Here is a 21,067-nt window from a genome sequence, read left to right on the forward strand (position 1 = left end):
CCTTTAGGGGCCAAAGCCTGCTGTCCACACCCCACAGGCTGATCAGCTGGATGCCTCTCAGCATGACATCACGCTGTGGACATCAGGGCCCTCATCACTCCTAAAGTAGGCCAACGTTGTGCAACTTTGAAAGCTTCTCTCTTATTGGCTTAAACCAGTCAAATCCACTATCAAATAACAAGCTGAGGTTACATTGGCCATTCGGTGGAGACTGTCACCCAAATCCTCCTACAGCGTTCACAGTCCTCGGCTGACTCTGGACAACGTGAACACACACACCACGACTTGCCTGGTGATGTGGGAAAACAAACCAAAGGGGCCCGTGTAACATAAGACAGCGTTCACTCTCTTCCCAGCTCCACACAATGGCTCGTTTGAAGCAGCACAGAACAGTCACATTGTTGAGGATTACACAACAGAGCGAGGAGCGAGGAGGAGGAGGTCATTTGATGCTATTGATGAGCAAATTGGGGGCGCGGGTGAGCTCCGGTTTGCCAAAGAGAATATGGAAAGCTTTTGTTTTTAGCCTGAAAGGAGCAGATGATGAAATCCCCGTCCGTCCTTCCTTCCTTCCTTCCTCCCTCCCTCCCTTCCTTCCTGCAGAGGGAGAAAAATGAGCGGGGACGTGAAGCGGAGCGTCCGATGTGAGGGAGGACGTCCATCTTCATCATGAGCTGGACGCTGAGCACATGCTGCCTCCCTCCTCCTCCTCCGGGCGTTTGATGGTGCACATTAACACATGACGAGGGTGAAAAGGGTTTCAAACGCCGCAGCTCTCAGCACTGAATGGACGTCGCGCGACAGCCGAGAGCTTTGGGTTCACGCAGGCGTTTCTGCACTGTTTCCCCACCAGGTTGATGTTTGTGCGACACCTTTCAAAACAACTAAGTGCTTCACAAATACATGGAAGGACCGAGTCTGCCGGCAACGTAAGCACAGGAAGGACAACTGAAGAACATTAAGAGGTTTAAATGCTGCTCAGGTGCTGCGTGGTGCTGAGACAATAAGATGAACAAATCAGTGGGAATGATTAGTTCAAATCACCAGCGTAATCAGTCAAAACTGTGACTCGTCATATTGGTTTGGTCACTGAAAAACCTGACTTACTTACATTTTTGCTGTGTCATTATTTGTACTTAGAAAGTCAACATGTTTGTTTGTTAAATAATTTTGAATTATAGAACAATTTTGACCGTCATGAGTTCGTACATTTTTGTCCTTCCTCATGTTTTAATTGTATTATATAATCTTTCTGGCACACATTGGCTTCCATAAGCGTAAAACAAGCATCGAGTGTGTGGCAACAAAATTAAAATGAACAAAATCAAGCTGAAACAAACGGAGGGAATATGTGAGTTCTGACTGGGGTACACGAGCAGTTAAAAGAAGCAGACAACACAATACAAAAACATAAAACATGAAGTCATAAGATGAAGAAAAGGCCAAAGACATCCTGGCTTGTCGTCGTGTTTACATTTCATCCCATGAGGTTCTAACCTGCACACATGAAGCGATTCCAGTCACTTCAGGCAGTCCGAGAAGCTGTTGATAAAGCTGCTTCAGTTATGAAAAAGCATAAATATTAGCTGTTGCCATACGTGACGAGTGTTTGGATTCAGGTTACAAGTCATCCTGCAGTTTAAACAAATCCGGAGAGCTTTGTGTAGCTCTGGAGTCTGAGTGTTTCGGTATGTTAGCAGGAGTTCGGGGTTAAATTCCCCCGCCGGGACGAACACGGCTGTCATAATGACACCTGTGGTCTTCAGTGTCGGGACGAACACGGCTTTCATAATGACACTTGTGGTCTTCAGTGTCGGGACGAACACGGCTTTCATAATGACACCTGTGGTCTTAACCTGATAAAGAACCAGCATCACGTTCAGTCAGCAGTTTTTAATGAGGGGTTTATTCTGAAAGATCTCACGTTCTGATGCCCACTTCCTCTTTTGTGTTTCACATGTTAAAGCAGCTAATTAACATTTTATCTCGAGTGCTTGGACGGGACAAACTGCAGCTGATGGACACGTTGACATGCTGCAGGGGTCGAACTCGTGACCTGTCAGTGACGACTCGTTTTCCACCCTGCCTCCCAAAGCTAACACAAAGCTGCTGCTGTTCTTAGGGGCTTCAGCTTGTAAAGCAGCAGCTTTTTTCACATAAGCGATGGAAGCAAAGTCATTTTCATGACTCCATAATCATCCAGACACGGTTTCTCTTTGTTCACGTGTTGATTACAGCGAGATAAATCCGCCCCCTGGTCATGGAGCCCAGCCAACAGCCTGAAAATGCAAATCAGCTTCATTCTCTGTTGAAAAACCATCAACGGTTAAAGAAAAGTCTTGGTGCTTCCACACAGGCAGATTTCAAGATTACAACGAAAAACAAAAAGAAAATTACACAAAGTGAGGAAAGAAAGTGCTGCAAAAGAACAACATGAGACATCAAAACGAAGCAACGAATGGCTTTCCAACAACATGTCTGTTCTTTCAAAAATGATGTCACAGTAAGAGCTGACACTCAACAATAAACTTCACTGCAAATCAAGTGATTAAAAACAAAATAAAAAGGTGTACTTTGTGGGCGCCACAGCAGCCTCTGAGAGAGAGACCAAGTGACCACAGCATCGACTTGTTTCTCACTGCTCACACACGTTTGTCACTTTATTGGGCCCGGCTTGCTAAAGGGACAGCAGTCTGAACAGTCCTGCCATAAAGCGTCCCTTCATGGAGACCACAGCGTCATCCTGCTGCTATCAGTCGAGCTGCACAGGGAAGTGAACCTGTCAGCGAGCAGCATGAAGGCCACACAGGTGGAGACGCTCGTGTTTGTATAAGATCTGCACCTGGCTGCCTCAGAGGGAAGTCACCAAACGACGCCAGGGACCGGAGTTTCTACTCGTCAAGTGCAGAGGCACTTTTATTTACATATGTAAAAGGCACCATCTGGAGCACTGTAAACCTCCAACGCCCCGTCGAGCCACACTTGGCTGCGCTCCAGACTCCCAACAGTCAGGCCCGGGGGTTGGATCCCATCGTTTGCAGGGGAAGAAACATGGTTTGTATACAAAGAGGGAGGCAGAGGTCGAAGTTCTCCAGCGGCTCCTCCTCGGTCGGTTTGGGAAGAGGCTGCCTAAGCCTCTCCCCAGAGAAAACACACAGAGTCTAAGCCAAGAGGTTTGTGTCCGGGACGAGCTGGAAGCTGGACTTTCTTTGGGGCGGACATAAGGCCACCAGCTTTAGGAGGATATTCAGGTTGTGTTATGTGAGCTGCAGCCAACGCAGGTGAACGCACAGTCAGATTGCTGGAAATCAGCTGCAGCATTTGAGCTCATGTGGTTAATTCACATTTCTGGGCTGCGAGGTGTTATCTGCCTTTAGCTGTCGGCGTGTCAGAGTGTTTGGACGGTCGAGTCTCAGAGGACAGGTGACCATGTCCGATTCGCTTTCTCTGTCTGTCTTCCAACATGGTGGCGTGTGTGTCGTCACACATTCAGACTTTCCGTGACATTGGCCATGCGGATCACACCAGCTGTTTCAAGCCTCTTGGCCTCTGACACACTTCAAGCTGTTCTGGAAAACAACTGCTATTGTTCAGCTCTTTTTTTGAATTTTTGCAGATCTGAGCTCAAACACACTCATTGTATGACCTGCTACAATAGTGTGTTTATGCACAGTGTGTGAGTGTGGTGCTGTTTTGGAAACGTTGTCCACGTAGTACTGCAGCTAATCTGCCAGGCAGTTTTTCCTGGCAGGCTCTCTCTGGGTCTCTGGATCTGCGCTGCTCCAGAGTTTATCACCCCGACATACCGAGAGACAAACAAGCAGCCAAAGCTCCGACTGGCCGGCCTCGGCTCCAGCAGGCCGTGGCGTTGTTAACGTTCACAGCACAATGCTTCTCTTATCTGTCCTCTGCTCGGCTTTCTCCGCTCGTCTCTTAAAGCCAACAACTTTCTAATCTCCAAAGTGGTTTAAACCAGTTTGGGGAATGTCTTTAAGGACCAGGGCAGATTCCAGGGATAATAAGAAAAGAGGGCTTTTTTATGCAGTGACACACATGGAATTCATCACTTGTACTCAGACCAGGTTGCCTCCTCCTGTGACCCTCTGGGCTGAGTGTTAAAAACCTGCTTCAGGATGTTAAAGCCAGCTTCAAGGACAATGAGCTCAGCTTGATCTTCGCACTGAGGCGAGAGCGAAGATCAAGCAGGCCAATGCCACTTAGGCTTGTTAGTGCTTTGGGGGGGTGAGTTAGGGTTTTACAAGCCAATAAATCATCAAAAGGGTCGTGATCAATATTAGCAATGCAGCCCCGCGCTGCCATCTTTCAGCTCAGTGTTTTTGGTTTGGATTCTCATCGACGTGTTCCCAGCTGTTTCAGCAAACAGGCTGTTTTCACACATACACTCAGCACAACACTCCAGCAGCTAAAGCAGCAGGTGTTTTCCTCACGAGCTTTAAGAAGAGAAATTATTGGACTTACATTCATCAACTCCAAATGCTGAGTGCTGAAGCGTCTGCCGGGTGTGTCAATGGCCAACTGTTTGCTAACATGTTAGCTACAACGCTCTCACTACAACACTCTTCCCGCCCACACACGTCTGAGCCAATCAGGAGCAGCGCTCAGCTGTCAATCATGATGTTTCAGCCCCTTTTGATAACATCAAGCAACTAATTAAAACCAAACAGATCAGAAAAATGAACACCTGAACAAACGTCAGCGTGATAACAACTGCCTGTAAGGACAGAAACCATCTTTGGGAAAAGTTCATCTGATGTAAGCAAATAATGTTTTGGTTTGACTTCTCACAGTCCACCATCTTCACATGCAGTCAGTGGCTTCACCACAAACTGAGCATTAGAGCCTTCCTGACAGAAGGATTTCTTGCTGCACTGCTGCATTGGACTGCAGTAGTTTTATCCAGGTGTAGCCAATAAACCGAGCGTATATTACAGAGCTGCGTCTTTACCAGCATATTCTACAGCTCCTCTCCTTAACCTGTGACTGTTTACACAGAGAGAGCAGAAAGTGTGTCAGCATCTGGCTCAAGGACACTTCAGCAGGCTCCACCGGTTGTTTATTTAACTTGCAAATAGCATAAAGGAACAAAGCAGCATTTCCAAGTGCACACAGATCGCTCCTGCTACGAACAAACCTGTTTTCACACTGTGAGCGCACCAGAGACTCTGCTTTTTCACATTAGCTGCTCGACACAGAGGCCAGCTGGCAGCAGGTGAGTCACAGGCCAGCAGGGCTCGAAGAGGACTGTTTCCCCACGGCCAGGACTGAGGCATGGACGGCGAGCATGCCTCTCTGACAGGAAGTGTCTGACAAAGCAGCAGTGTTCACCTACAGAGGCACAGAGACTCTGTTGACCCGCCGACGCCACAGGAGGAGGTGGCGGCTTCGATTTGGTTTCCACTTAACTGTGCAAATGCAGGGAAAAGAAGGTGTTCAAGTGCTGGGAGGAGAAGGACAGGAAGTTACAGCCTAAATGGCATCAAAGGAATCCCAACAAGCACGCGTAGCACCAAAAGATGCATAAATAACAAGCAAGGAGGTTCAAATAAACTGGGAGCTGCCGTTGCCAAGGACGAAAAACAAAATTGGAATCCGGCGTCGCTCGGCCAACCACATCAATCACACGCGAGCTCCCCATCTCGTTCCTCTGCAGAGAATCTAATAAAGCTGTACTGTTTAAACGGATTAAGTGCCTCATTGTCCGACTGCAGCCCAACTTGGGCAGAGTTCAGCCGCCAGCCCCCTCCCATCGCCAGGGGGAGGAACTGTCTCACCCTTGGGATCATTAATTGTGTCTATTGTCCTCCAAGGGCTTCCAGACACAACAGTTGGCTTAAATATGATGAGTAAGCGAGCCGGCAAAAGAAGAAGAAGCTCTGGACACCCAAGTCAAAACCGAGTAGTTTCCAGAACAGCACAGAAACAGGCAGCTGCACGAGCTGCTGGTGATTAACCACAATCAGCAACACGGAGGGGAAAATATTCATCACAGCCTTCAGGCCGGTCGGGGCTGGGAAGGATCGAGAGGGGGAGGGGGTCACGGGGTCAAAGCTAAAACCGTAAACTAACTGTCACAGCTCGCACAAAGCAGGATGGAAGAGGAAACGCATCATCACAGGCAAATGTTTGTGACGTGTGTTTGAGAAGAGAGAAAAGAGGGAGTGTGTTTCCCCATCGCTTTCATTTGTTTTCCCAGTGAGGGGGCAGGCGGGGGTTTCGCTTTGCTGTTTTTGTTCCCTCCACCCCTCGAGGCCTCACTTTCTGAGCCCCCCACCACCTCCCCTCCACCTCCTCGCAATACGCCAGCATCAGCGACGGGCGGGAAGCCGCAAAGAGGGCGGAAAACAGGCGAGAGAGGGCTGAAAGTGCCTGTCGGAGCAGCTTAATGATGCAATCTGCCAGAAACCCCCCCCCCCCCGCCTCACCCCTATCCTCCCCAAATCCTCACCCCCTCCCTCCCCTCTCCGCCTGTTCCAGCGATGACATCACCTCCCTGAGAAGCAACATGGCAGGGAACAGTTGCAGGGCTGCATGCGGTCGTTGGAGATTTTTTCCGACAGCAGTTTCGTTACTTCAAGCTGTCACACCAGCAAAGGAGCGAATTGTTTCCAAGATTAGTGACTTCATGTGTTGTTATCCCCTAATTTTAGCAGAAAACGTTGGACCTGACCATGGAAATCCAGTAATTAGAGCTGCATGTTTCACATCTGTTTTTTTTCCTGAGATGGAGATTCGTTGTGTATCACTCTTTCACTTAAAGAGCAAAATGCATTGATTGTCATTTCTAGTCACAGCGTTGATGATATTCCTGCGCTCATGAGGAAAGTTTTACAAATAGAAAAAACCCCATGGATGCGATACTCAGAACAGAAAGAGTCACGATGGACTTTGTTCAGTGGTCTATGGGGAAAACGCCTTAGGAGCTGCAGGGGAATTCCTGCTGCAGTGCTGCAAGTGGCCACTGGGAAGAACTGGAGCCTTTTAGGACTCGATGAAGGACAAAAACGATTTGATCAATTGGAGATTTTTGTATTTTTCTCTTATCTTGAAAACAAAGACTGCATGAATAAATGGGAGGAGCCCACAGCAGTGTTGCACAGGAGCTGCCGGGGGGCACAGATGGGGAGTTTGACGGGGCTCAAATGTTCTGGTTGTGGCAGGGAGGGAAGCTGGCGGTCAGTCTGACAGGATTAACCCTGCAGCACACGGCCTCTCGTGGCCGAGCTCATCCTCTCTGGAGTCTAAATGCTGTCAGTCAGTCACAAAAACAAGCACCACACATTGACACAAGAACAGTGGAAGGGTCAATAACAGCTTGTTTCCTGCAGGTTCCAGCACTGACAGCTGAATCCTTAAAACTTACTTAATGGATTAATCAAGAAAACAATGACCAGATTGATCGATAATGAAAATAGCCATTAGCCAAGATTGGTGACCGAACTCCTACTCAGCGTGTTTGGCATCGCATTCACAACATGATATTTTACCCAGAAACCCCTTCTCTGCATCCCCAGCCAAAATGCCTTCACGTCAAAGAAACACTCACAAAGGGCAGCCTGGGATCTGTAAACTCAGCTCATTAATCGTTGATTCTGCAGGAAAACACAACTTTAAATGATCAGCGCCCCTTTGCTTGGAGCCAATTAGGTGATTGAAAGGCTTCCGTGCTGTAAAACCTGAAATGTGAACATTGATCAGACTGACACAGGAGGCCGAGCTAATGAAAACGGGGGTCTTCGGATTGCTCAAATGGCAGATGGAGCGGCCGGAGCCCATTACGCCCAGCGTCCAAAGACTTTGAACAAATCGCCTGAGCCAGCACAAACGCCATCTTCACTCAGATCACGAGGAGGAGGAGGAAGATGAGCACAGAGGGTTCGTGTCTAATCTCACACATGTTGAGAGGAGAGCTGAAATCTGAAAGGTTAAGTGCTTTATTCATGTCGGGGTGAAGATGAAAGCCGCAGAAAGAGATGAACCTTAACAAGTTTACGAGTGAAGCCTTAAAAGTCAAAGTGCAGTTTGAATATTTCTGCTGCTGGATCAGTCGTTAAAACTGAACTAAAAGTCACCAAACTTTTGTCCACCGCCTTCCCTGCTTGGCTGACAGGAAACAGTCGCTGGCTTTGACAACACAACACACAGACAGGTTGTTGTGTTGAAATGTTTGGCTGTATGGACGTTTAAGGACAGCAGCTGAGGACATTAACAGTAAGCAGTAAATACTCCACCAAAGACCAGAAGAGAGTGGGACTCCATCATTTCACCACACGCTGCTAAGCGGTGCTACGGCGGATGCGTCAGTTATTAGCCCGTCTGTGCAGCCCCTCAGCATTTTATTTTATTTATTATTATGATAATTCTGTTTCCTGACTGGACGTCTTCTGTCTGCCTGCTGAGAGCTGACAACCTAAAGCAGGCTGAAACAAACGCCTGCTCCACCTGCTGACATTTCCAGCCCTCACATTTGTTGTGCTGGCGGGCTGACGGCGAGGGCACATGAATATTTACGCGGCCGCCTCCTGAGAGAAGCCACCCGGCTCTCCGAGAGGCTGACAGCTGATGACCAACATGTGGACTGACTGCATACGCTGCCACACAGCTTATGTTCCAACCTCGGGTGTGTTTATACTCTTTAAGCTTTATTAATCCACTGGAGGTTGATGTGTTTGCATGAGTCGTGGCTGCTCAGGACAATCACACCCTCAGCCTACTGACTGCATGTTGAGTCTTCGATTCTTAACATAAAACCGTTTCTAACATTTTTTCAGTGGCCTGCCGTGGTATTTGTTGTTTCAACCGCTGACATCTATAAAAATGGCTGACACGTCTCCACTTTCTCCGGCTGTACAAAGTGAAGTCAAAATATCCCTGACATGAGCGCTGCCATTTTGTCCTGGTGATGTCATTTGGAGCCAGAGTCTGTGCAGTGGTGACTGGGTGGTGGAGCTGTGGTATCAAGTTCTCGCCCACAAACCTGTCTGAGCCAATAAGGATCAGCACTCAGCTGTCAATCATGATGTTTCAGCCCCTTTTCATAGAATCAAATAACTAAATAAAACCAAACTGATGGGAATAATGAGCAGTTGTTCAGACATCAATGTGATAAGAACGACCTAAAATTACAGAAATCTCCTTTGGGAAAAATTTACTTGATGTTTACTTTGAGTTTCTAGTTTGGCTCGTGTCCCATCTGCTAACATGGGGAAGGAGGGGCTTACGAGCTGTACTGCAGCCAGCCACCAGGGGGCGATACAGATGTTTGACTTCACTTCGGGGAGGGCTTATGTATGTCCACTTTATGATTTACGTTCAACTGAAAAAGTGTTTGTGGATAAAGAGTGTTGGCACTCTGGGGAAACTGAAGCATGTTGCTGCTGCCTGCTTAAGAAAACATAACTTTCATTTTGTTTTTCCTCCTTGAGTTGAAAGCCTTACATGCTCTCCCGTGTGCTGAGTGAGTTTCACGACCCTGCAGGCTTTTCAGACCCTTTTGTTTTTTTAAAAAAGTGAGAAACAACTTTTCTCCCTCCGTCCTGAACAAAGCGTCGGCGCCCACGAGGAGGCTGCCCAGCTCGGTGTGTTTGTTCACCTCGGCCGGCTCGTCTGGCTGTGTTAACAAGAGCCCCCGGTGCAATAAAGCCACAGTTTCCGCGGATGTTGTGAGGACGGTGTGGAAATGAGAACGGCGGTCGATTTACGTCAAGTGACTGCCCGTCTGGAGTCTCGAAATCGCAGTTCGTGTCGCTCGAGGGAGCCGACAAAGAGACCAAATATGAATTTATGGCCGTGCTGTGAGACAGAAGCTCTGTGCCACTAAAGTAGAACAAGCCTCCCTCCATCCCCACAGGTCATAATCTCCCAGGAAGGAGGAGAGAAAATAACATCTCTATGGCAACTGCTGGTCTAAAGGTGAGACGTTACGATTCAGGAGAAGACGGCCGCAGACTGCAGGACAGCGAGCACAGACATCATGTTTTCACCCTGCAGTCACAGCACATCTGTGGACATAACACTGAGGAGGGAAACGGCTGCTGCAGAGAGGAGAGTATTGATTTATCCACCTGTAGCGTTCGACTGGTGGTATATGAAACAAGATTTCCACCTTTAACGGCGAGGACAAACCTGCAGGCTTTACAGCACAGCACAAACAGGAAGGGCTACAACATCTGCAGGTTCTGCTGATTAAACCTGTTCACGTGAAACCCACCTTTAACATATCTGTAACACAGTACAGATAAAAAGGCTCTTTCTACAGAGTGGGAGAGTGCGGGGGGTCGATTCATCGCGGTGACGCGATAATCGACTGGTCGCCTCAGTCGTTTTCCAAGCAGGCATGTCAAGCGTTTGCTGCTTCCAGCTTCTTAAATGTGAGGGTTTGCTTTTCTGAGCCACAATAAGTGAGGAGTCTCTGGTTTTTGGGAAGCACAGAAACAACCTGAAGACGTGACGTTGGGCCTTCAGGTATGATGAAGCCGATCCGGCAGCTCATCCAGGTGATCTGAGCCTCAAACCGAGTGTGTGTGAGCTGTGTGCACAAACCAAAGCTCCAGTCGGTAAACTGCTGCATGCTTCACAGTTCGGGTCAGGGTTTTGCTGTTCTCGTCCGTCTGACCCGAAGGCCCGTTCGTGTCAGCGTCTGACTGCCGTGCAGCGACGTCGCCGCTTCGTCACAGAATTACGACTGACAGGAGCGACAGACGGGTTTACGGAGATAAAACCCAACAAAAAAGTCGACTGAGACAGAGAGACTTCCACAGCAGGACCCGAGGACCTCAGCACATGCCGACATGCTGGACCCGAGGGGGGGCTGCCCCTGGCCCTCAGACCACCTGAATCCGCCACTGCACCAACACACTTTGTCTTCACACCACCAAGTCACCAGTCATCACCAAGCATTCATTCACTGATAAGGCAAGAGTGTGTGTGTGTGTGCGTTATACTGCAGGGCAGGTGCAAAGGTCGACCGGGCCGCACCCGGTTCCGCCTGGTTCCGCCTGGTTCCACCTGGTTCCACCCGGCTCCACCGCGGCTGATCGTCATCCTCTGATGACCAAACATTTAATGAAGCAGATGAAACTTAACTTGTGTTGTTTTTTAAAATGTTGACTCTGTCACATGACCAGATGAACTCCAGCTGCTGATCCACATCCACCTCCTGCTGCTGCTGCACATCTTGTTGTTCTTTAAACTCCGTTCTGATCCTTTTCATGCATTTCTGTCTTGTTTTTCTGCTTCCTTCAGTCCTTTTCTGCTCCTCACACTCTGCTTCACTTCGCCTCACATGAACTCGTATTTTGTGTAAAGAATTTCACATTATTTGTACGACCAGGAAGAAAATGCAAGAGGCCAAACGGCAGAAACAAAATGCGTACGGATGTCATTTCTTAGCCCAAATCAGTGCAATGTCACCGGCTGAATACATTAAGCTGTGAGGCCGCAGGCTTAGCGAGTTCAGTTCAGTCTGCCAGCGAGGAGACGGACAACTCAGTCGGCGTTTCAGCCGTGAGTCCATGAAAAATGAATCCAGTTGTTTCTGAAGCGTCTCGGTGACGGAGACATTTGTCTGAGTCTCCTTGACTCTCTAGGACACGAAGAGGGGAATTCCATGTGACTCAGGTCAAAGGTCACAGCGGGTCCCCTGACATTAAATCTGCATGATCAGCATTAGCTGCTTCCTCTTCTTGCACCGCGATGACTTCCTGCTTTCGTCACTTTAACGTCTTTGGCAACAAGACGTGAAGGCGTGAGCCACCGTCACGTCCACACGCTCGTCTTGTTGATTCGAGTCTGGTGAGATTTGTTTCTGGACTGGAAGAGCACAGTCTGTTCACATCTCGTGCGTTTATGTTTATGTTTGTTTGTAAGATAAACGGAACACGATGAGCCCAGGCGAGTCACACAGAAGTCAGCAGTGACTTCAGGTTGAAGGAAGTCATTCTTCAAACGTCACATGAAGCAAACACTGGGAGGCTCAGTGAGGCTCATCAATAAACTTGTTCCACAGTACAGCCGAGACATGATGCTCCTCGCTTTTCCCCACACCTGAGTGGCAGAGCGTCACCTGCAGACTGCCCACACAGTCAGTGAAGCCCCGCCCACACGGTCTGACTGACAGCTGGACAGGAAACTAATCTGAACCTACAGCACAAACACAGCAGATACAACAACACACAGACACTGCAGGTCAGGTGGGGTTAGCTATGTGTGTGTGTGTGTGTGTGTGTGTGTGCGTGTGTGTAATCTGCAGTGTGTTGAGGTGGACATCTTGTTATCAGGGCTGAACTGCAGAGCTTAATATTCAGCCAGCAGACAGATTAGTTCAGGACAACCTGTCTGTCAGTCTGCAGCTGCAGGACAGACAGCAAAGGAGGCTTTAAACAGCACAGTGTGTCCCCACGTCCCTCCGTCTCTGTGTGGACCGGCCTGAGCGGGGACATCCTCTCTGGCCGCTGCTTCCCCGAACGACGGCCGTCTCAGGGTTTGGTTCATCGCGTTCACGCAGTCACTGCTGCTAACAAAGCTAACAAATTACTTCAGGGAAAGCAGGGGCCCTCACAGTGGGGCCCTCACAGTGATGGGCCCACACAGCGGGGCCCTCACAGCGGGGCCCTCGCAGACAGGAGGGACAGAGCAGTTCCCAGCCGCTCGACCTGATGTACTGATTCTCACTGTCTGTGTTTTGTCTGTGGTGGAGGGTCGGAGAGCAACAACCGACAAACATCTGCTAAAAAATGAAAACGAGCCTTTGAGCAAAGCAGTTAAGGCCGAGCTGCCGGAAGGCCGACAGGTGAGGAGCGGCGACACCGCGAGGGGAAGTGATGGAGGAGGGGCAGAGCGGTCCAATGCCTTGCTCAAGGGCTCCCCGTGAAGCCGCTGCGACACCTGACGGGATGACGCGTGGAAACTGAAGGAATGAGGTCAAAGTCTGCGGGATGCGAGGAGGCTGAGCGTGTGAATGATGCAGCGGGGCACGTGACCCCGCCCCCCCCCCCAGACGCGCTCGTTCCCACCGGAGCGACTCTGAGCGCTTCACACTGCAGAAGACGTGTGTCACCTTCCTCCCCTCAGCTCTGAGCCCTCTGAAGCGCCGCTGCAGCAGTGGAAACACTGAAATGCGTTAGCAGTCAGCTGTTCCAGGCTTCCTCCCTCCACGCCTTCGCTTCCCCCACACACGGCTGAGCTCCATGACAAAACAGGCAAAACGCTGCTGGCAGGCAGCTGAAACATGACACTGTGATACTCTCCAGGCCGAGAGCGAGTCTGCAGCAATGTGACATATCAGGGAGGAGGGGGAGGAAAGGGGGAGGAGGGGGGAGCTAATGAGAAAATCAATACCGAGGCTGCATTAAGCGTCTTACAGGAGACGTGGATGTAAGCTCCGGTGTGATGGAGACAAGCTGGAAGATGATGGAAACCATCAGTCCTCCCCTCCTGGCTGCAGTGTGTCATGTGATCACTGTGTGATCCAGCAGCTGCACGTCCACGACACACCAACGGGGATTTCCACAGGCCCTCCCACAGCAACTTCTCACCGACAAACCCGGAGAGAACCTCCACAGTGGAGAACCTCCACAGCGTTTTCCACAGCTTCCCCACAGTGGGAGAACCTCCACAGTGGAGAACCTCCACAGCGTTTTCCACAGCTTCCCCACAGTGGGAGAACCTCCACAGTGGAGAACCTCCACAGCGTTTTCCACAGCTTCCCCACAGAGGGAGAACCTCCACAGTGGGAGAACGTCCAAAGTGGAGAACCTCCACAGCGTTCTCCACAGGTTCTCCACAGTGCGGGAACCTGTGGAGAACCTGTGGAGAACCCCTGCCTGTGCTGCTCCACACACACCTCTCAGTGTGGTGTGGTGTTGGTGTTTATCTGCTGGGATGGACCACTGACCGACTGATCCACACAAACTGTTTCAAAAGCTAAATCCTCTCTGGCTTCAGCTTCTCCGTGTGCTGCTCTTCTGCTTCCCTCACAGCAAACTGAATATTTTAGGTTTCAGCAGGACAAACTAAGACAGAAGGTGCGACATCAGGGACTATTTTCACTATTTTCAAGCAGGAAAAATCAGTTCTGTCTGAGCTTCAGGCTTCGCTTGTTTGTGTTTGTTCAGTTTGGCTGTGATCGAGCAGAAGAAGAAGAAAATGACGAACAGCTGCTGCTGCTGATTTAACGTGACAAAACATTTTATCGATCTGTTAGCTCGCGTGAGCCCGGTGGTGTCCGCGTGTCGAGTGGAAAGCCAGAGAAACGTTTTACTACAGGGACCTGGTCTGACACATGAGGAGGACATCACAGTCCGCTTCCACTTTGCACCCAAATCACAGCCACACCAGCCAGCGGCCGTGTGTGTGTGTGTGTGTGTGGAAACACGGACTCGAACTTGTGGCTCCACACTTTTCCTCCCCCCGCAGCTCAAACTCTGGCCCGGTTCGTCCCCGCCGCCGCCGCAGCAGCAGCAGAGTCCGGGCCGAGCCGCCGAGCTCAGCGCTGACATTCACGTACTCACCCTCGGATAACTCCAGCTCCAGCTCGGCCAGTTTGGCCCGCACCTCCGCAGGAAGCGGCACCGGGTCCCGGTCCGCCATTCCGCCGTTAGAACCCGACTTAAATGTCTGTTTCCCGCCTCTTTCCGTCTGTTTTCTCCCCGCTGGCTTCTCCTCAAACCCCCCAAAATCCAAAGTCAGCCGGACTGTGTCTCCGTGTGTCGAACTCCGTGCGGCAGCAGCGCCGTCAACCTCCGCAAACACAGCGGCAAGCTGGACGAAACATGGCGGCTCGGCTTCCGGTGCCTTTATTTTAAAAATAAGAGCCGGAATTTTGTGGATTCTGCCACAGCTCATAACCCCCATGCAAATGTTGTCCTTTTGTCTTTTGCATGTCTCCCAATCTCTTATTTCTGTCTTTACTTTCCAAATCAAATTCTTCTTCTTCTTCTCCTCCTCCCGTCGTTCTCACATATTAACATACTGTAAAACATTAATACCAAAGCCCACACACAACACTTGACAAGCCGTCGTGCATCACAGTATCTGTTTTACCTCCTTGTCTGTAGGTTTTGTGTCTTCTATGTTTGTTTGTGTCTCACTAAAATGAAAAATAAAGTATGAGATTTTCATATTGATACCTACAGCACAACACACACAGAGAAGAACCAGGATAACAAAAGTATGATGATAATAGAAAATTAAAATACTCAAAAATGTGAGTTTGAAAAGTCAAAATTTTGAGATAACAAGTCAATATTGTGTTGTTGTACGTTAAAATAATAAGATCTCGCTTCCAGCTTCTGACTTGCCATCTCAGTGACTGAGGGACCAGTGACTAAGGTGCTAAGCTGCAGGACTCTGTGCTAACACACCATCTTTCACTACAACCCACTATCTCATGATTATGACTGAAAATACAAACCTTTGACTTATCTCGTAAATTTTACTTCAACAGATTAAAAAAGTCTTCTAGTGGACTGTCGATTTCACAACCCACAAAAAAATTCTAAGACAACTTTTGAACTTTTGATTCAGTCTATCTGGATACAAATTTGGTAGCTCTGGAAAACCTTATACCTCTTTCTCGCCTCGCCGAAATCTGCTCTTATTTTGAAGGTAAAATAATTTTGCTTCCGGCGTGGAGCTGGTTAGTTGTGGCTGACTTCGTGGATCCTGCAGGTAGAAAGCACTGCAGGCGACTTTGGACAGGATGAAAACATCAATAACTGAACTCATAAAGGTCGAATATTTTCTTGTCAACTGTTTCAGACAAAACTGTTCATTGATCTTATTTTATTTTCATCGACCTGACAAACAAACCATCAGGGGGCGCCATCTATCCAACTATCACATGTGTTAAGATGTGCTCGTCCTGTAAGGTGTTACTTCCATCAGATCTTAAAACTGCAATAAGATGCTCCTGCTGCCACGTGGGGGCAGCAGTGAGCAGGATGTGGTGAACAGCTGCTTACGGTTTGTCAGATACATGATGGAAAATGTCACAAACTGAACTCCAGTTTGTGTTTGGTTTGTTTTCCGGACGTTTGTCACTTTGATGAGGAAGGAGACACTGAAACTTGTCCTCTCAGCAGCCGGAGGATCAAACTGCGGACATGTTTCTGACGGCGGGGAGGGAACCCGTGCAAACTGCGCACAGGGAGGCCACGCCCCCGCCGGGACTCGAACCCAGCACCTTGGACAGCACAAAGCCCTGATCCGCGAGCTGAGAGCTGGCTGATCACCGCGGGACCACCTTAACTAATTTTTCAACAATATTTTGATTCAAGGCTATCATTTTCAGATTAAGAGATGTTTATTTTTAAATAAAATCACACTTCCTGTCACTCCTCTCAAGTGTTAACTCAAGTTCACCTGAGGAACATGAAGGTGCCTGAATGTCCCACAGAGCAAATCACTTCATCATCTTCATCTTCTTCTTGTCTAAGGTGCTCACATGCACCACAGAGCGGCAGCATGAAAAACATGTTCCAATTCCCACTTTTCTGTGGGCTCCTAAACACCCCTGACCCCTCAGGGCGGCACAGGAAAGCAGAGCTGACGGAGCAGGACTGAAGGGCGTAGCTGCACTTGTTGCTCACAGCCAGCATGAATCAGCAGACACCGCCTCCTTCGTGCTGCCTGTCATTCATGTGGCCACTGGGGGGCGCCAAAGCGACTCGAATTACAGCTTTCCTGGTTGAGCCGGTCTGAGGATTCTCTGAACTGCAGTGCAGCTGTTTTAAATGTGACTCATTTGAGCACATGTGCCACCAAACACGTCGCAGTCTGCTTGAATGAATGTGAAATTCAAAGCTTTTGTGAACAACAACATCACAGGCCACATAAAGGATCATCAGCAGCTTCCTGTGTGAACTCGCTGCCATCCTGTGGTTGTTCGCTCTCATCAGGACCGACTCACACGAAGCCATCTGTGTCCATACAGAAGCTGTTGGTGGTCTGCTGATCCAGGCCTGTGAGTGGGGAAGTTCCCCCACTAAAATGCTGGCATTTAAAAGGTTTGAGCAGATGTAAACTGCTCTCTGACTCTTCTCATCCAGAACGTTCATGTGAAGCTCAATGACGTTTTAGTTTTAAAGTGTAGTAATTTTTTAGATGGTAACCTGTCATAGCAAAGCAGGTTCTTTAAATCTGTCGCATTAAATCTGAATAACAGGGAGGATGTGGATGCCCCACCCCTTCCCATGTATATTAAAACTACAGCCTGGAGTCATTACAGTCTTACCTGCACAGCCTGATGATCTGATGCATTCGTGTCCTGTGGGACACATTCAGACTTACAACAAGTAACTTATTTAAATTATCTGTTCAAATGCACTCAACACTGAAATACGCCATGTGTTTAAAATTCAGTTTGTTTTAAATAACAGTAATCTGTATTCCTCAAAAAAGCTTAACTATCAAATAAAAGAGTTTCATCATATTTTATTACATTGTTGGCGTTTCAGTATCTTTACAGCAGAGACTGACTGTCATGTACTCTATTTGACTGACTGTAATCAATGAAAAGTTTGATTAATCTGAATTAGCGGACCAATCAGCTGCTGTTGAAAACTGTGGAGCCATCTCCAAACCTCCTGATTATGAAAAGAGTTTACCTCCTCTGAGCTGAAGTGAACAGTGTTTTAAGGTGATAAATGAGCTCCATTGTAAACACGTGTTAAACACACAGGATCTCTAAGCCTCCTCCTTCTTCCTGCTCTCAAACACAGTCAGCTCCTCTCTGTCCACATGTTTCCTGTTCCCTCCCCTTCAGATCTACAGTTTGAAGATGGGTGGAACCAACATGGTGGTGAAGTGCAGGAGCTGACAGGCCTCATTCACTGCAGAGACACATGTTGTTTAGATCAGAGCTCAGACTGGTTTCACTTTTGATGAAAGTGAAAGCCAAACAGTCGTTGTCGCTGAGAGGTAAAATGGCGCAAAAAGGAGTTCAGCTTGACCACGAAACCTTCTGTTGTTCGATCTGTCTGGATCTACTGAAGGATCCGGTGGCGATTCCCTGTGGACACAACTACTGCATGAACTGTATTAAAACCCACTGGGATGAAGAGGATGAGAGGAGAATCCACAGCTGCCCTCAGTGTAGGCAGACCTTCACACCGAGGCCTGTCCTGATGAAAAACACCATGTTAGCAGTTTTAGTGGAGCAGCTGAAGAAGACTGGACTCCAAGCTGCTCCTGCTGATCACTGCTATGCTGGACCTGAAGATGTGGCCTGTGATGTCTGCACTGGGAGAAAACTGAAAGCCCTCAAGTCCTGTCTGGTCTGTCTGGTCTCTTACTGTGAGAAACACCTCCAGCCTCACTATGATGTGGCTCAGCTAACGAAACACAAGCTGGTGGAGCCCACTGAGAAGCTCCAGGAGAACATGTGCTCTCGTCATGATGAGGTGATGAAGATGTTCTGCCGTACTGATCAGCAGTGTATCTGTTATCTCTGCCCTGTGGATGAACATAAAGGCCACGACACAGTGTCAGCTGCAGCAGAAAGGACTGAGAGGCAGAGAGAAGTCGAGGTGAGTCTACAAAACATCCAGCAGAGAATCCAGGACAGACAGAAAGACCTGAAGGTGCTTCAACAGGAGGTGGAGGCCATCAGTCGCTCTGCTGATAAAGCAGTGGAGGACAGTGAGAAGATCTTCACTCAGCTGATCCGTCTCATGGAGAAAAGAAGCTCTGATGTGAAGCAGCAGCTCAGATCCCAGCAGCAAACTGAAGTGAGTCGAGTCTTGGAGCTTCAGGAGAAGCTGGAGCAGGAGATCACTGAGCTGAAGAGGAAAGACGCTGAGCTGAAGAAGCTCTCACACACAGAGGATCACACCCAGTTTCTACACAACTACCCCTCACTGTCAGCACTCAGTGAGTCCACACACTCATCCAGCATCAACATCCGTCCTCTGAGATACTTTGAGGATGTGACGGCTGCTGTGTCAGAGCTCAGAGACAAACTACAGGACGTCCTGAGGGACACATGGACAAACATCTCACTGGCTGAAGTGGATGTTTTACTGCCACAACCAGAGCCCAAGACCAGAGCTGACTTCTTAAAATATTCACGTGAAATCACACTGGATCCAAACACAGCACACACATGGCTGTTATTATCTGAGGGGAACAGAAAAGCAACAAGAATGAATCAACATCAGTCTCATCCTGATCACCCAGACAGATTCACTTTTTGGCCTCAGGTCCTGAGCAGAGAGAGTCTGACTGGACGTTGTTACTGGGAGGTGGAGTGGAGAGAAGATGGAGGTGGAGTTTGTGTAGCAGTCGCATACAAGAATATCAGCAGATCAGGGTGGGGACATGAATGTAGATTTGGGTTAAACAACAAATGTTGGGCATTAGATTGTGACAACAACAGTTATAAGTTTTGGCACAACGATGTCCAAACTGCTGTCTCAGGTCCTCCGTCCTCCAGAGTAGGAGTGTACCTGGATCACAGTGCAGGTATTCTGTCCTTCTACAGCATCTCTGAAACCATGACTCTCCTCCACAGAGTCCAGACCACATTCACTCAGCCTCTCTATGCTGGACTTGGACTTTATCATTGTGAATCCACTGCTGAGTTCTGTAAGCTGAAATAGACAGAAGTCCTTTAATGGGCTGTGGGTTCAATTCTGTTTTAATTCTTCAACTCATTTTGTCTTCATGTTTGTTGCTGAGAGCTGATTGTTGTGGCGTCTCTTCACTGCACTGAGATCAGCTGTCAGTCAAACATTATTGTTAATATTTTGTTCTCACCACTTTGTGCTTTTGTAAGGAAATTTATAATTACATTTACATTTATTGCTTTGCCAGAGGAAGTCAGGAGGCTAACAGCCTCATGTGAGTTATGTGTAAAATGTTATTTCTAACTTTCTAACTGTGTCATACATGGCGGTCTGTGGTGTCAACCTTCTGTCAGTCAGAAGATCCTGTTAAGTTTGATAAGTTATTGATTTTGCTGGTGGTATTTTGGCTCTTGACTCGTACTAATCTGAACGTTCACTGTGTGTCCTCATCCATCTTAACAGAAGAAAGTAACTCGTGTTTGAAATGTTTGAACATGATTCTCCATCAGCCGTGTTTGATAGCCTGGAATGAAGACGAGAAGAAAATTCTTTGTTCCTTCTCAGAGAAAACAGTGAATCTCCTTATTGATTGTGGTCATGATGGTTACAGCTTTAGAGAACCTCGTTTGTGCATCATTTGCTCTGTGGATCTGATCTGAACTAAAATTAATCATAACATTGTAATCTTCTGTTCTCTATTTTTAATTTAGCTGTTTTAGTTCGCTTGCTGTCTTTTCTAAACCAAAATCTTCTTGCTGTTTTTCTGATCCTCTTCAGTCCATTTTAATGAGGATCAATACAGATGATGTTGCTCTTGGCCATGTGGTCAACTTTACATGTGGACGTTTTTTATTCATGAAAAGTTTCAAAACATCCTTAAAGTTTTCAGCTTTTCTTCTAGAGCTGAAATTCTGCTGAAATCCTTCAGTCTCACAGGCTGAGGCCTCTTGGAGAACCTGGTGGCTCAGTGGGACAACCACATGGTAACCCTGACCGGGATTTGACCGGACTGCAGTCGGCCTTCGTGATAACGTCCAGCCCTCGTTAACAATCCATGTGTGGCTTAAAACACGGCCAGTCTGATGCCATTGGACGCCATACATGAGCGTTGGACGCGTGCCGTGACATATGTGGGTGTGAGCAGCTTCTCCAAGACGTTTGGTATCAAAGGGTTTTGTACAGATGTTCACAGATGTTCAGCTTCTCACCAGCCACAAGCTTTGCTTTGTGATTTGACAATAAAGCTTCGCTGCTTCAAATTCTGACCGTCTGTGGTGCAATTTGTGACACTTTTTGATTCATGGGACTCCAATAACTTTTCACCTTTACAGCAGTTAAGTGTTGGAGAGGACGTTCAGACTCAACGCCGACACCTTCTTCCCTGAAACCTGGATTGTTCATCTTGTTTTTAATTCCTCCACCTTCCCAAATTCTTGATGTATTATTCTTTAGATTGTATTTTACCAACTGAATTTCAGCCACGT

General features: G+C 48.2%; 2 protein-coding genes across 7 annotated transcripts in view; one reads left to right on the forward strand and one right to left on the reverse strand.

The window, feature by feature from the left end:
- The window catches only part of LOC124069129 (disco-interacting protein 2 homolog C), a 112,092-nt gene extending 97,292 nt beyond the window's left edge, over positions 1 to 14,800 (reverse strand). For 3 of the 6 annotated variants that reach the window (XM_046407942.1, XM_046407938.1, XM_046407937.1), the window contains exon 1: positions 14,529 to 14,799. In XM_046407942.1, the coding sequence (XP_046263898.1) occupies positions 14,529 to 14,607 (79 nt within the window). In that variant the 5' untranslated portion in view covers positions 14,608 to 14,799. Of the gene's footprint in view, positions 1 to 14,528 lie in introns of all 6 variants that reach the window. The other 3 variants (XM_046407941.1, XM_046407939.1, XM_046407945.1) reach the window with 2 other exon arrangements.
- Positions 14,801 to 17,440: 2,640 nt separating this feature from the next.
- LOC124069142 (tripartite motif-containing protein 16-like) lies at positions 17,441 to 20,845 on the forward strand. The gene has a single exon (XM_046407971.1). It carries the CDS (start codon positions 17,862 to 17,864, stop codon positions 19,614 to 19,616), a length of 1,755 nt encoding a protein of 584 aa, XP_046263927.1. The 5' UTR covers positions 17,441 to 17,861; the 3' UTR covers positions 19,617 to 20,845.
- The last annotated feature ends 222 nt before the right edge of the window (positions 20,846 to 21,067 follow it).

This window comes from Scatophagus argus, chromosome 13 (genome assembly GCF_020382885.2).
Source record: "Scatophagus argus isolate fScaArg1 chromosome 13, fScaArg1.pri, whole genome shotgun sequence".
Classification (NCBI taxonomy): Eukaryota; Metazoa; Chordata; class Actinopteri; family Scatophagidae; genus Scatophagus; species Scatophagus argus.